This window comes from Haliotis rufescens, unplaced genomic scaffold (genome assembly GCF_023055435.1).
Source record: "Haliotis rufescens isolate VD_foot unplaced genomic scaffold, xgHalRufe1.0.p SCAF_2, whole genome shotgun sequence".
In the NCBI taxonomy this organism is placed as follows: domain Eukaryota; kingdom Metazoa; phylum Mollusca; class Gastropoda; order Lepetellida; family Haliotidae; genus Haliotis; species Haliotis rufescens.
Genome location: NW_025963890.1, coordinates 20,071,065 through 20,087,590, shown reverse-complemented (window position 1 = coordinate 20,087,590; position 16,526 = coordinate 20,071,065). Strand labels below are relative to the sequence as shown.

Here is a 16,526-nt window from a genome sequence, read left to right as displayed (position 1 = left end):
TGGTACTCAATATTATTTCACATGCCCAAAGTACAATCAGGACGCAGTGTAAGTTTGATGGATGTAGTCAGTAGGAACAGTGTTAGCTTCCCATGTTGATGGCCCACTTCAAGTTTAATGCCACATTCAGCAATATACCAGCTCTATGATGACAGCTACATAATCTCATCTCAACCAGATGATCCAGTGATTGACAATGGACCATCGATCCACGCAATCGGGATATGATGACATGCAATCAACCAAGTCACTGATGCTGACCTGCTCCTCCATTTAGTCACCTTTTGTGACGAGTATAGGTTGATGGGGACCTATATTTTTACCTGGAATCCCGGGGGAACAGGTACTTGGGCCTGACAAACACACAAGGCATGTGGGGCTGTGGTAGGCACAATGGTTGTGCTTCTGACTTCATAATTTGATGTCTTTTAGCCACTCAGTGTGTTATGACTTGGAGGTAAAAGTTTAGAATATGAAGCCATTATTGAGATTACACTGCAACAAAAATCATGCAGGCTGATTCATGTGAAAATGAGTGAGTGGGTTATTTTTCACACTGCTTTCGGTTGCTAGGTTGGTTGGTTGTTGTTTAACGCAGCACTCAGCAATATTCCAGCTACCGGTATACCGGTATATGACGGCGGTCTGTAAATAATCTAGTCTGCACATGGGAATCCAGTGATTGAAATCGTGAGCATCGATCCATGGAATTGGGATACGATGACATGCATCAACCAAGACAGCGAGCCTGATCACCCTCTTACGACATGCATAATCGACTTTTACAGCAAGCATGGGTTGCTGAAGACGTATTCTACCCTGGGCCTTCAAGGGTCAACACTGCTTGAAACAGTATTTATTATTTTACTTATTATATCTCAATTTTGTGGGAGGAAAGCCCAAAGTGATATGGTTACAACTTTGGTGAAACCCATAACCCATAACAAACATAGAAACATAAAAAAGAGTGATTGTGTGTATCGTATTACGAAATGTGTGTCTGCATACAAACATTCTGACAGCACACACACACACACACACACACAAACACACACACACACAGTTCATAATAACTATGTACACACCAGTTTTCTTTGCAAAGTGACATTGATTAAACAACATTTTGAACAGAGATATAGTTGACACTTCGTCTGTCTGTCCTTAATCATTTCCTTTCTGGAGTGTAACTCTAAAACCGTTTTATATTTCTCAACAAAAGTTTGCAGATATTGCAAACAGATCCTGAAGTGGTGTCATTTGATATTTGCAGATTTTTGGCTTTTTTAATTTTCTCAATTTCTATGAAAACAATTTGGACTTTGTCTCAAAAGGAGGCAGAGAAGAGGGGGAGTGTCTTTTCCAGAGCACAACTTGATAACTGTGAAAGACTTTTCATCCAAACCTGGTACATGTATTGACCAAGGACTGGAGTGGTGCCTTTTGCTTTTGCGGAATCTTTCAAAATTCGATTTTTCACTGTTTCCATGGAAACAAGTTAAGACTTAGCTGAAACGGAGGTAGGTGTTGTTTCCAGACCAGAACTAAAAAAACACTATTCAACATTTTTCTTCCAAACTTGGTATTTGTATTAATCAAGGGCTGAAGTAGTGCCTTGTGCTATTTAGGAATTTTACAAAAGTTATTATTTCCTGTTTCTTTGGCAACAAGTTTGACTTTGACTCTGTTCATATTGGTGTGTTTGTCCGGACTATATTTCTAAAACTAATAGGTATTCTTTCCTGACACTTTGCACACACAAAGACCAGGTTGTCAAATGGTGACTTTTTCTACTTAGTGGTGTTTAGAATTTATATTTTTTTCCGCTTTCACAGCAGCAAGTTTGACACTGTTCATTGTGGGTAGTGCTTGTCTGGACAATATCTCTAAAACCAACAGGTACTCTTTCTTGAAACTGCACACACAAAGACCAGGTTGTCAAATGGTGCCTTTTGCTACTTAGTTGTGTTCAGAATTTATATTTTTTCCTTTTCCATGGCAAAAAGTTTGACTTTGACTCTGTTCATAGTGGTGTGTACCTGACATGGAAATACAAAGATCCGAATCACAATTCCACCGTATTGTTTTGATAGCTCAATAACTACTCTTGTATATGGACAGACAGATTAGATTGAAATTCTCTCATCAACTTGGACTTAAAAGTTATAGTCAGATGAACTGTTATTTCGAATTTGTGGGGCCTGGGGGGATTTGTCATCTTCTGATGACTCTTGTTCAGTTATGTCAAGGCGTGTCAGGTCTAAGTGGGAGGAAAGCCCCAACTCATTCCGATCTTAGACGTTTACCATGATGAAAAATGCTGTCGGGGTATTGTGCTGAAAAGAAGAAATCGGGGCAAGTCTGGATCTAGTACCCAGGGTCGTAGATTTCTGGTATGCCTGATGCAACTCATAGACATATTGCAGTGCCTTAGGCGACTGGGCCACACATCTGGTTAGGCAAAGGGATGCCATTAAACTTGTGAAAGAGTTGACTGGTGATATCTTTGGACATCAATATGCAACCAAACTAGGAGAATATTACACAACACACTTAGTCACATGTACAAGAAACCTGCATACTCCAGTGTGTGACATCTTCATTCAGTTAGGATAAACACCACCATAGATTTGTGTTGAGCCCTATTCGTATGCCACATGGCTAAGTATAGTTCACATTTCTGTCTTGGGGGACAGAAATTGAGCTGGAGGAGAGGTTTGAAATGAAGCTGTGTTGGTGGCTGGGTCCTGGGTATTGATCATAACAGAATGGAGATGACATACACTGGGGAACTGTCTGACAAATGTATCTGTGGGTGAATTTGTTTTTACTGATTGTAGTTATTGCCTAGTGTGAAAGAAAAAGAGTGACAACATTCGTTTTTCTCGCTCAGACCTCAATTAATTACAGGCTGCCATGATTTATTTAGTTGACTGCATCAATAAACTGCATGTACAATCAGAATCTCTCACCAACACCCGCACACTGAAGACACAGTTATTTCAGCATATGATATCACTGACCACTGTAAACTGGAAGGCAAGTACAGGGATGGAAATTGGTTGGCTGGTTGGTTGGTTTGTTGTTTAACGCCGCTCTCAGCAATGTTCCAGCCATATGACGGCGGTCTGTAAATAATCGAGTCTGGACCAGACAATCCAGTGATTAATGTCATGAGCATCGATCCACGCAATTGGGAGACGATGACATGCATCAACCAAGTCAGCGAGTCTGACCACCCGATCCTGTTAGTCGCCTTTTACGACAGCATAGTCACCTTTTACGGCAAGCATGGGTTGTTGAAGACCTATTCTACCCCGGAATCTTCACGGGTCTCTATCATGATGTCATCAATGGAAATTAGTCTACAAGCATGAATAGAGATAACATGTAACAACACCCATCCCAAAAGTTTGAAATTCTTCTAGCCCTTAGATATCTATTAACATTGCTAATTTCCATTCCTGAACTATTTTAAACAATGGTGTGTCCTTGTTTCAGATTATTTTTGCCAAACGATTGATGGTAAAAGTTAGTACTGTCAGTTATGTATTGTGTGTGGGATGAATAAAAGAAAACATATATATTCTGGAATGATGTTCTTATTTTGAGAGAGCCCTGGGCGCTTATTACGTCAAATACGTCAGTTATTTTTTTCGGTGATTGGTCAAATGAAAAATTAAAGACAGCTGACATTCGAAAATACATAAAATTAATCTTTGTAATCTACAGCAGATGCTATTAAAAAGAACATACTTTTAATATGAATATATTTTATGTCTGGATGGAGCTATTTGTTTTCATTTTGGGTGAAAACCAAATGGATATTTATATATAACTATTTGGTAGAATATTGACTTAAAATTGAAAAATATTCAAATAAGTGCATCAACTCAAAACATTATTTTTTCTAACTTGAACAATAGAATTTCAAAGTGAACGTGCACATGTCAGTTTGAGTTATCCCTTACTCCACACATTACTTTGCATGCTAAGCCAATCACATCAGCGAACCCTACACAGCACAGTGTTAGGAATTCTGGTTGATATTGAAAACATTGGATCGAGTCAGTTAACCGTATTCGACGTAATAAGCGCCCACGGCGATATTTGCTAATATATTGGCTAGTGAACAATCCCAATTAGGACCCTTCGCGTGTTATATGCACCCTTAATTACGGGAAATTCAATTCCGGAAAAATATATCTGGCGTGTCTAATATGCACAGACTTTTCTTTTGTATCATTTCAGGCTGTCAGCCTAAACCACAAACTTACGATCTTTCAACTCATTCACCAAAATTATATTCTAATAAGAGCCCCCTGTTTCTAATTTTGAGCGCCCCCTGGGCGCTTATTACGTCGAATACGGTACGTCCCTATACTGACGCGACCAAAACATAGCGACGACCAAACGACCCACTTTCGGGATTGCAACATGATCAGAAAGAATGATTCATGTATAACTCTGTGTTGCGACAACTATCTGTATATACCAATCGATATATAAAAAAGGATGTATACTTTCCATTCCACGTATCATTAACGATGTCGACTGCAAACATGAACCCGAAAATCGAAAGCCGGTCCGCCAGCGCACCTGCTGAAGAAAGCATCGGTGGAGCAACTTCTCTCAAGGAGGCGAAACAAAAATATGAATACTTCTGGAAAATTCACTCTCCTTACAGTCAGTGGTACCCAGTAAATTTCAAAGTCGATGGTCAGGAATACAACTGTGCTGAGCAGTACATGATGTACCAGAAAGCAGGTAGACTAATCTTAATTTTAAGAAATATTTTTACTGGTTTGTTGGAGGTGAGGTGAAATGGGGTTTAAAGTCACGTCCAAGATTATTGAACTTATATAGCGACGTGCATGTACGTGTGTGTGTTTGTGTGGCTGCTTGTACTACTAGTCCGGACTGATGCCGATTTATAGTGCTAGCTCACTGAGATACCATACCGCAGTTTAACATGAATATCCCACTCAGACACAGTATACTGACTCTGAGCCGAGCCGACCAGTCCTTGTTTTAGCCCCATAATGCCGAGCGCCAGACAGGGTAATAACAAGTACCATCTTTTAACATCTTTTGGTATGACGCGGCCGGGGATCGAACCCCGGACCTTCCGCTCTCCGGGCGGATGCTCTACCACTAGACCACGGAGGCGGTCTGGTTTGTTGGACCAGTTTGGCATTGTACAAAGTGCGAAAAACCATGTTGTTCTTTGGGTATAGGTTGAAATAAAGATTGCTTGATTACAAGTATTAGATCACTGTATTTATGAAAAAAACGACTCATGGTCGTTGTTTATCGTACCTTAAAACACTGCAGGAAGAATATACCATTAGGGGCACAGCCCCGAGTCATATATTCTCCCTGCAGTGTTTTATTGTACGATCGACCACGAGTCGTTTATTTCTTACATGATATATCAACATTCCGTACAGCCTCTTTGACTATGTTAATAAATTAGTAAATATTCACCCGTATTTAAGTAAAGATCACTCCATTAATGCAATCCAACCCCAGCAGTGTCGGACAAGTCCATCTTTCCACAGACTGTCATATCTCTCCCACATTTGTGTACAATTGTGTTCATCTGCAGTGCCCAGCTACATCTATGGGGAACCTCTCATTAACACTTGCATCTCAAAATTAACCCTGGTCAAGTTGTGAGCACATGTTCAGACCTCCAGAAATAATGTCATGATGGAACAGTGCTTTGTCATGAAATAAACCGTGCTTCCTTCTTCATTGTTCTTTGTGATTTAACGTGTAGCTATCTTATATTTAGTACACTGAATATACTTCGTAACTACTAATCTACTATCTTTACCCATACATCATGTCTATAGAGCGATTCTATACTAAATTAGATGTATTTACACAATTATATATCTGTTTTGGGCATGTCTTACTTTATTCTAGTCGAGACAGCCATGGGTCCCAATTGAATAAAGCTATCAAGCAATATCCAAAGGCTGGAAGAGGGAAAGTACCAAGTAACCTAAATACATCATCACAGAATTCATTTTCTACATCAACACATAGTGGAAGACAGCATGGCAATATGAGTGGTTTGGAGGAGTTAAGTTGTCAATGTGTACATGTTCTCCTCTACAAATTACGTCATCAGAACAAAAAATCTGAGATATTGAAAGTCCACATGTTTTGTTAATGATTGTCTTTTGTTGATATCAATATCTTGATATTTCTTCCATTCAAGTGCTGTTTGATGATAAGGAAATTGCTACGGAAGTTCTCAAGTCAGAGGATCCAAAAGAGCAGAAGTCCCTTGGTCGGAAAGTGAAGAACTGGGATGATGAAAAGTGGAACAAGAACTGCCACAGAATTGTAGAAGAGGCAAATGAAGCCAAGGTACTTAAATTATACTTAATTTCAGTCGTGATCATTGTTCATGCTGTCATTCAACCAATTGTTATCCTGGCCTTGGGTTGATTATGTCCAGCTGTTGTGATATTGCTGGTATCACTAGTACTGTGGCATAAAATAACATTCACTTATACCTCCTTTAAAGATGTCTCTGCTTTGGATGCTGCTGCTTTGGAACCCTGTAGGCATTCTGGGTTATTCTTGGTCCTGTGCTGGTCGTAAGAGGCTACCAAATTGATCAGGTGGTCAGGCTCGGTGACTTGGTTGATGGTGTGGTCGATCAGGTGGTCAGGCTCAGTGACTTGGTTGATGGTGTGGTCGATCAGGTGGTCAGGCTCTGTGACTTGGTTGATGGTGTGGTCGATCAGGTGGTCAGACTCTGTGACTTGGTTGATGGCGTGGTCGATCAGGTGGTGAGGCCGGCTTTGTGACTTGGTTGATGGCGTGGTCGATCAGGTGGTCACGCTCGGTGACTTGGTTGATGGTGTGGTCGATCAGGTGGTCAGGCTCTGTGACTTGGTTGATGGTGTGGTCAATCAGGTGGTCAGGCTCTGTGACTTGGTTGATGGTGTGGTCAATCAGGTGGTCAGGCTCTGTGACTTGGTTGATGGCGTGGTCGATCAGGTGGTCAGGCTTGTTGACTTGGTTGATGGCGTGGTCGATCAGGTGGTCAGGCTTGTTGACTTGGTTGATGGCGTGGTCGATCAGGTGGTCAGGCTCGGTGACTGGGTTGATGGCGTGGTTGATCAGGTGGTCAGGCTTGGTGACTTGGTTGATGGCGTGGTTGATCAGGTGGTCAGGCTTGGTGACTTGGTTGATGGCGTGGTCGATCAGGTGGTCAGGCTCGGTGACTTGGTTGATGGCGTGGTCGATCAGGTGGTCAGGCTCGGTGACTTGGTTGATGGCGTGGTCGATCAGGTGGTCAGGCTCGGTGACTTGGTTGATGGCGTCATATCATTTTTCGGACAAAATCTCTAAGCCAAATAGTAACAGAGAGGCTTTAAAGTAATGTACATACAATACATAATCTGATTTGTTTCAGTTTGGTCAGAATGGGCACCTGAAGAAACAGCTGTTTGCTACACACCCTAAGACTCTAGTGGAGGCCAGTCCGGTGGACACTATATGGGGGATAGGCTATGCAGAGGACCACATCAACGCCTGGGATGAGAGGAGTTGGAGGGGGACAAACTACTTGGGGCATGCCTTAACAAGAGTGCGGGAGAAGTTGATGAAAAAGGAGGGACTCATATGATAGCATGTAATGATATTTTTTTGGGGGGGGGGGGTTGTTGTTTAATGCCGCACTCAGCAATATTCCAGCTATATGACGGCAGTCTGCAAATAATCGAGTCTGGACCAGGCAATCCATTGATTGATATCATGAGCATTGATCCACACAATTGGGATCGATGACATGTATTAACCAAGTCAGCGAGCCTGACCACCCGATCCCGTTTGTCGCCTTTTACGACAAGCATAGTCGCCTGTTACGGCAAGCATGGGTTGCTGAAGACCTATTCTACCCCGGAATCTTCAGGGGTCGCATGTAATCATAAGTTTTGCAGTAGTACCTCTGTGGTACATGACCTCTTGTAGCCTCACGCTGTTCCAAGTATGAGACTGGCCTGAGACCATGGAACTTTTGCTTTACAAGAACTTTTGCTGTAGTACTTCTGCAGAAAATGACTTCTCTTAGCCACATGCTTGCTGCTCAAAATAAGAGACCAACTTGAGGTCATAATGACCACGGTTACAAGAGCTTTTTGAAGTGTTCTCAGGTGTCCAAACTCATGGCTTTTACCAATAGGTAGACTAACATTTAGCCCCAGAAATAAAGTTATCTTATTTAAAAATATAGATCTTCAAAATGAAAAATAAAATACAAATGAAGTCCAGAGACTGGGACGGGTAACTCGGGTACACGGGTCGGGTGGCTACTGAGTAGGACCCAGGTACCCACAGGACTATCCGGAGCTGTGGTTAGTCACGTGATATATTGTTTCATGACAAAAATTCACCATATAACTACATGGTTACACAACAATTTTAAGTCTCTGATGTTCACATTTCTTTATGACTATGAACAGGTTCCTTCTGACTTATATATGTTTGAACAAAGCTAAAACTTCAGTCAACTTCAGTGTATGCATGACCCAATCGTTTTCTACGTGTACCTAGACAAGGCTACTATTCCCAATCGGAGATTTTGTACCTATCTCTTGACACCAACAGCAGGTACCCGGGTAGGGTCAGGTAAGAGGGGTGTGGGTACCTGGGTAGTAAATTTGGACTCGTCCCAGGCCTAACACACATATTGTTTTTATTTTGGTGTTTGGATGTGCAGCACTAGTTTCAAACTGGTGGCTTCCATGCCAGACTATACTTAGAAATATATTTTGATAAAGTTCTCATTTGAAATGTGAAAACTCGACAAAGGAAGACCCTGGAATGTCTAAAAGATGGCCGGGATGTTCGATCACAGGACTCATCATACATAAAGATGTTACCATGCCTGGTGCTCAGGATTAAAGGGAGTTGGAGTCAGTATACAGTGTATCAATGTTGAACTGCAACATAATATCTCAGTGGGCTAGTATTATAAATCATGTATTAGTCTGGACTAGTACAAGCAGCCACACACATTCACATGTGCATGCACATAGCTATATGAGTGCAATAACTTTGAGCACAATGTTAAACCCCGTTTCACCTTACTCAATAGGACCTTAGTCAGCACAGGCAGGTATCCACACTGGTTCAAGTTTTGTTCACATGGCAATATCAAGACTCAGCCCCACCTGGTGGCAGGCATGAAACCTTTTTTTACCTATGCAAGTTGTTTCCATTTGCTTTTGACTTTGAATCAAAGTGTAATCTAATTTGTCTTAAACAAAACATAACTGACTCATCGAGTTGGAGGGTCCCACGGTCAAGTCGTCTAAGGTGCCCAAGTTAGCAGTGAAGAGTTGCATTCCTCTAGCATGCCAGAAACCAATTATCATAGGTTCGAATATTGGTTTGCCCTGATTTTGTTTCTAGGTTCGTCAGCACCATACCCAATATCCCGTGGGTTTCACCAAAGCATCACTCTGGGCTTTACTCCCACATCAAGATAACAGGCTGTGATAAAAAAACAACAACTGAAATACTGTTAAAAGCAGCGTTAAACCCAACTCACTCACTCAACGTGGTTGTCCCATTGTGATACAGCTGAAATATTGCGGAGAGTAACATGAAACGACAAACACCAACATACTAGTTCAGGAAAAACGGCAGCGGTGTCATTACAAATTCTTCATACCCCTCCCTAATATACTTTACATCATGTGGGGTAGCCTAGTGGTTAAAGCCTTTAGTTGTCATGCCGAAGACCTGAGTTCACTTCCCGACATTGGTACAATGTTTGAAGCCCATTTCTGGTGTTCCTCGCTGTGATATTGCTTGAATATTGCTAAAAGCGGGGTGAAACCATACTCACTCATGTCATGTCATTAATTGTTCTTTAAAATGTTTTCTATTTGAGAGAATAATTGCATCAGTTTTTGAGGCACGATTTGTTGTTTGGAGTCCGTTAATTTTTTATGGATGTCAAGTCCATTGGCATTTTCAACAAATTAATCACATTGTGTATTTGAAACATGGGCTCAAATATATATTCGTGTTTGAATCAAATCAATTGATTCCTTTTTTTCTTTGACAAACTGTGATAAATCTTGTCCCCAAAGGTTATTTGATCACAAACACAGAATAATAAGAACCAGATAACAGACATACTGAAAAGAATACTGCCTGTGAGTCTTGTCCACACTGTCCGGAGACCGTGAGGGCGCCCAACAGTCAAGACGCGACCCTGTTTTGTACTAATCAACTTGGTTGGGTGAAGCAGAAAGGCTTGGAGAACAGAGTTACTTCCCTTTGGGTTTTCCCCAAATCCGGAAGTGTCATAACTTCTCCGAAATACAGACGCGAGCAAGATCAGGTTTTTTTCGGAATAAATTTCAAAACAAATGATCGATTCATGTCTTGGAGATATCATGACTAATTTTTATAAATGTAACCCTACAATGTAGGACTGATAAGAAGCGAAAACTGATTAAAGTAACATTAACTGGTTCGATAAGAGAAAATGCGAAAGCGAAAATAGGATTTTGAGTCTTAGTGAGAAGCGTACTGTCCGCTAGTCTTCTTTTCATTACACACAAATATGGCCGCTGAAGACAGTTTTGAGTTATTCTCAAACGACTCGCCATTCAGCCTTCAATATGCAGCTCCATTCGCCATACAGGGGAAAACGTTCAACTGTGTTCTACAGTATGTTATGTATCGGAAGGCAGGTGAGATTAACGCTGAATCATTGTTCATGATTTATCAGTATCTTGTCTGTATTCGAAGCAATGGAAAGTCAAATGAAAAACATGCCTATACATGACCAAATTGGCTGATGTCCTTTGTGATTAGACATTTCGGTGTAACGAGATTAAAATTTTAAAGAAGAGCCAGTAAAATAATTGATTTAAATGTACATAAGCAGGTAGACAAGACCTTGTGGCTATTTGTAATACACTGGATTACGTTATTAGGCTGACACATTTAACTTCTTCGCGGTACAATTCTACACATCCGTTAAATAATGTTATGACATAGTCGCCCTTAAGGGATCATCGCAAAGTTCGCACTCTCCCGCAAGACGTAACGTCTTTAATACAGTGGATTGGTGGTCAAGTATGCCATTAATCTAGCATTTTTGTGATCGAATGAACATATTTATTAACTGCCTTCATAATTGCTTTAGTGTTTCAGTTTTGTTTTACCAAAAATCATCAACAGAAATTACATATTTGCCCTAATATATGAACCCCTTCAATAATAAATGTTCAGGACCCTGTAGTACGGTTCTCTCGTCACTGGTTGGCGTCTATTTTTACCAGCCACTAGGTCAATCTGATATGATAGGCAAATATGTTCAAGCAATTAACCCTTTTTGGGAAGCTTGCGAAAACCCCAGTCCCCTTCTATTCAAACCCTTAAACTAGCTATGAGGTGTTTATGAACAAATATCAAACTTAAAATGTGCTCACAAGACGGGAACTCAAAACAGGTGGCAATGCTGCATGGAATCAATTCAAAAACAATTGCCCTTCGAAGACCGCATTTTCCACTGATTCTGATAGCATAAGTACTTCATGTGATGCTAAACTGGCATGTTTGGGTTTTCATAGGTGACTAGACATGCTGAAGGGTCAAACGGTGACGGTGTGGTGACGTTGATAGTAAATTAAAATCTGGTCGAAAACAGTGGGTCCCTAAGAGTGAGGCGACTATGCTTGTCGTAAAAGGCGACTAACGGGATCGGGTGTTCAGGCTCGCTGACTTGGTTGATGCATGTCATCGATCCCAATTGCGCGGATCGATGCTCATTACATTAATCACTGGATTGTCTGGAGCCTGACCACCCGATCCCGTAAGTCGCCTTTTACGACAAGCATAGTCACCTTTTACGGCAAGCATGGGTTACTGAAGACCTATTCTACCCCGAAATCTTCACGGGCCTAAGAGTGATGTAACTGCGTATCACATAGTAAAAACGTAATATCAGTTATATACTCCACAATGACCGAATATGTGTTGATATTCACATACCTCTGTACGGAGTTTTGAACTGATGATCAGTTGGATATTTGTTTTAATGGTTTATCTGGAAACGAAAGTGAAACTCATAAATGGCTTTTCAGTAACGTGCTGCAACATGAATGTATCCTATTATCTTTTACGAAAATGATTTGCAATTTCTCTCTCTCCCTCTCTCTCCACACACACACACACACGCGCACACACACACACGCGCGCACGCACACGCACACACACACACACACACACACACACACACACACACACACACACACTAATTCTGTGGCAGGTAGTTACACCATGTTGTTGGTTAAAGCCCCTTCTGTGGATCGGGTGGTTACAATGTGGAATTTGGCTGATTCAGTTAACAGTGGCAGTTTTGATTTGTCCTTTCCTTGCTTGAAACGGTAATTTGATAAGTGTTTAATTCATGACTGAAATACCGTTCTCTCTTCATGGACCGCGTTGACAGATAGTATACCCATTTTATAAGATATCCTTTTGAAGGATGGACACAATGGATGTGGTGGTCAGACACGATCACTTGGCTTCGTACCCCGACGGCGTGGATCATTGCTCACAATGTCAGTCACTGGTTGCCTTCATACACTTGGGATGTATTGAGTGTGGCCGAAAACAACAAACAAACAAACTTGAATATCCAAATATCGCTCAAATTTAAGGTGTTAAGAGAAAAAACATTTAGAACCTTATCAACCAATTTAACGACGGTACAAACTGAGTACAAAGAATATGCTTTATATATAATATACAGCTCGGGTATAATATAGTCTCTTACATGTTTAATCATGCTAGATATATGTTGGTCACCCATTTGATTTCCATTTACAGTTGATGTAAGTATTTAATGCTGATACTTAAACGATAACTTCCTTTAAATATGTCAGAGTGTGAGTGTTCTTTTACAAAAATCTTATATGTCTTTGGGTGTATGATTTGTGGAAAACCAACTATCATACACTTGTATCAATGTTTATTGAGGCTTCGATGTTTTTTAACAACATGTATTTTTGTTCATTTCTCTATATAATATAATAAAGGTATGTGACTGGGATCTGACGCACATAGTATGGGTGTAGGTGTAAATTAGAAAACCAGATAATCACCAAGTATATAATTATGGGAATCAAATCCTTTTAACATATATTTTACTTACCTCTGGTCTAATTTTGATATTATTAATCCCCATATTAATTGGTTAACAAAACAAGGTTAACCATCACTGTAAAGTACTAGTTATGGAAAAATGGCTTGTCTCACATATCATAACATATAAGTGTTAACAGGCGAGCTATGATATACATTAAGTTTATACCCCAGTGTGATATCTGACAAAGTCATAGCTATAGATATTTTTTTTAAATTAATGTATCATTGGTACACACCTCTAAACTTATCTAAACTGACATACATTTTCTGTACTTTGGACATGAATCATGAATGTCGTCAAATTGAAACAATCTAAGTGACGTGATCAAATTCAGCCGTCTCTATAGTAACATGTTCACTATACAAACTCTAATATTTCAATACAACATATACAACAGGTACTTCTAGATTTTGTTTTGAAATCGGTGATAGTTAATCACTTTGATACATTGGTAATCTCTTGGTATATTATCAAAAAGGGTATTACACATATTATTAATATAGTTTTGGAAAGCTAAGACTTGCTATGGCTAAAATGAACGAATGTCGCAGTCAAGGGAGTCGTTCCTGAATGTAAGCAAACTCACGTGTACATTTAACTCCTACTCAACCAACAAGTAACAACATCAATTAATATAACACAATTCTGTTCTCTGTATACACTGCATTGTGGAACCGACAATCTGTATTTCCCACATTTTTAGACAAATGCGTATTGCCAGTGTTCGAAATACCTGCCTGCCCGACCGTCCGAGACGGGTTGATTTCAACTCGGGCTGCCAGATTTTCAAATCCCCCTGCCCGACGGTCGGGTTATATTTCATATATGAAAATATTCTAAATATTTCCCGATGATAAGCATTAATTCACATGTAAAGATGAATGATAAAATGTAACCAAAAAGAAACCCCGTTAGCTTATCCTGAGAAACATATGATTATAGTGGGCAGGCAGGTTTTGGTCAGGGCTGGCAAGTATTTCAGCTAGCCAGTCCTGTGGTCTGGCTGAAATTTTGGGGAGTTTCATACCCTGGTATTGCCAAAATTAATTTAAATACTCGTGATTATATTGATCGAACTACCCATATCCTGACGCGCATTCTGATTGGCTTGCGCGGTTTCTACGCATGGCTGCCTTCGAGATTGAGAAGAGCCTTGTTGAAGGTTACGGAAACATGCAAGTGTTGACGTATGATGCCAATATATTGATATATGGTCTCTGATTTGAGTTAGTAGAAAAAAACACAAAGTGGCATTTGAATGAATCAAGCCTGCTCGTGTCTGTCCAGGCGTGGCTGTCGTATACATTACAGCCACAATAGAATGTTCGCACACATGGACAAGTCGGGTTTTTTTCAATTCCATTGTATTATTTAGCTTTGTTTATATACCATCCAACGCGTAAAAAGATAGGTTTGTCGCACGAGGCGTCTTAATGGATAACGTCACGCCGAAGACCCGGGTTCGATTCCCGACATGGGTACAATGTGTGAAGCCCATTTATGGTGTCCCCCGCCGTGATAGTGCTGGGATATTGCTAAAAGCGGCGTAAAACCATACTCACTCACACACTTAATGGATAAGTTTGATCAAGCTCGGTGACTTGGTTGATTGCGTACCATGGCATCGTAACCTAAATGCGTGGATCGATGCTCATGATATCGGTCACATGTTTGTCTTTGACCAGATTTGATAATTTACAGACCGTGGTCATATAGCTAGAATATTGCTGACCTATCCAGCCCGCACGTCCCACGAGACTGGTCTTTTCGAAGTCGGTCGGTAAACCCTATTACCACTTTTGCCTTCGAATGGGATTTACTCCCAGGGGATTCCGGGCCAGGATAGGTCCCTAGTACCCCAATCTATGTCGTTTAAGATTAAGCGGTATCATCTCAAAACGTCTACAGCTCACAGCAACAAACTATATGGCCCAGTGCACAGCTAATCCCCTGCCTAAATGCTTCTTTAGGATTGGGGGGCACGGGTGGCCCAGTCGTCTAAGGCGCCGCGATTCGCTGTGCAGAGTTGCGTCCCTTTTGCATGCCAGAAACCTATGATTGTGGGTTCGAATCCCGGTTCGCTCCAATTATGTTTCTAGGTTTGTCAGCACGATACCAGTGCTCATGGGTTTCATCGAAGTGGTAAACGTCTGAGACCTGCATCACTTCGGGCTTTCCTCCCACATTAAGCTGACACACCGTGATATAACTGGAATACTGTTAAAAGCGGCGTTAAACCAAACTCACTCACTCACTTTAAGATTGATCGTTCTGATTATGTACCAAAACCTCTATACAAGAACTAACACGAGTTAAATGATGACAAGAGTAAATTTATCAAAAATCACCGTTCATAGTTCACTTATATTAGTGACATATATATTTATTCATTACTTTTTTGACAATATGTCCCCAAACCATTTTAAAAGCACTATGCCCTTCAAAGAAGAAACACTAAATCAGATCTTAGTTCTCGCTACCCCGAAACAAAGATCTGAGGACATCCCATTACGGGTCACGCCAGAACGACCTTTTATCGCTTACCAGATCAGGAAAGTGACAGTCGTAATGTGTTTTCTAATCGCACTCGAAGGGCTTCAGCACAGGGTATTCCGAACGACAGTTACGGGTTGTACGACTGATTCTGTCAAAATGACGGTCTATCTCTCGCTTCAATCGGATTAACATTTGAGACTAGAAGAGATTTTCTTTAGCCAGTGGGATGCTCTACCATACATTCTCGGCCAATTATTAGACAGAGGTTTTTTTTGTTCAGTCTTTAAGTTTTGAATCGATATTTTTCAAACTAGTCTGCAATGGAAATCACCAGTTTGAAAGTACATGTAGTACCGTAAAGCCCCGAGAGAGCTGCTTTCTGATTGGCTAATGTCGACTTCTTGTTACTCAGTTCATTGGTCATTCAAAGTTCGCGAAAGGTCGTTCTGACGTTACCTGTAATGGGATGTCATCAGATCTTTGTTTAGCAGTTGGGAGAACTAATATATAATTATAATGAGATTGCGGGACAGTTTGTGATGTATCATTCATTTTGAAAATTAAAGCACTTCTTTTGGTATTATTTCCAACAGATTTATTCAAGGACAAGGAACAGACGATCGATATCATGGGAACAAACGATCTAAAACAAATAGAACGCTATGGAAATAATATCCGCAACGTTGATACACACACTTGGAACAAGGAAAGGATTAAAGTTGCTGAACTCGCCCTCCAGGAAAAGGTGAGAACTGAAGTGTCCACACCTCGATTATTCTGTGTATCACATCTCTATTCTATTATTTATGATAATAAAATAGTACAATGTAGAATA

At 40.6% G+C, this 16,526-nt stretch overlaps 2 protein-coding genes across 3 annotated transcripts in view; both read left to right on the top strand.

The window, feature by feature from the left end:
• Positions 1 to 4,330: 4,330 nt before the first annotated feature.
• On the top strand, positions 4,331 to 8,327 carry LOC124138831 (N-glycosidase Npun_R5314-like). The gene is made up of 3 exons (XM_046505713.2): positions 4,331 to 4,764; positions 6,227 to 6,378; positions 7,436 to 8,327. The coding sequence occupies exons 1-3, from the start codon at positions 4,455 to 4,457 to the stop codon at positions 7,646 to 7,648; spliced, it is 675 nt and encodes a 224-aa protein (XP_046361669.1). The 5' UTR covers positions 4,331 to 4,454; the 3' UTR covers positions 7,649 to 8,327.
• A 97-nt stretch (positions 8,328 to 8,424) lies between these two features.
• Positions 8,425 to 16,526, top strand: part of LOC124129589 — a 63,919-nt gene continuing 55,817 nt past the window's right edge. For both annotated transcript variants that reach the window (XM_048399743.1, XM_048399741.1), the window contains exons 1-2: positions 8,425 to 10,730; positions 16,285 to 16,436. In XM_048399743.1, the coding sequence (XP_048255700.1) occupies positions 10,601 to 10,730; positions 16,285 to 16,436 (282 nt within the window). In that variant the 5' untranslated portion in view covers positions 8,425 to 10,600. The remainder of the gene's footprint in view (positions 10,731 to 16,284; positions 16,437 to 16,526) is intronic.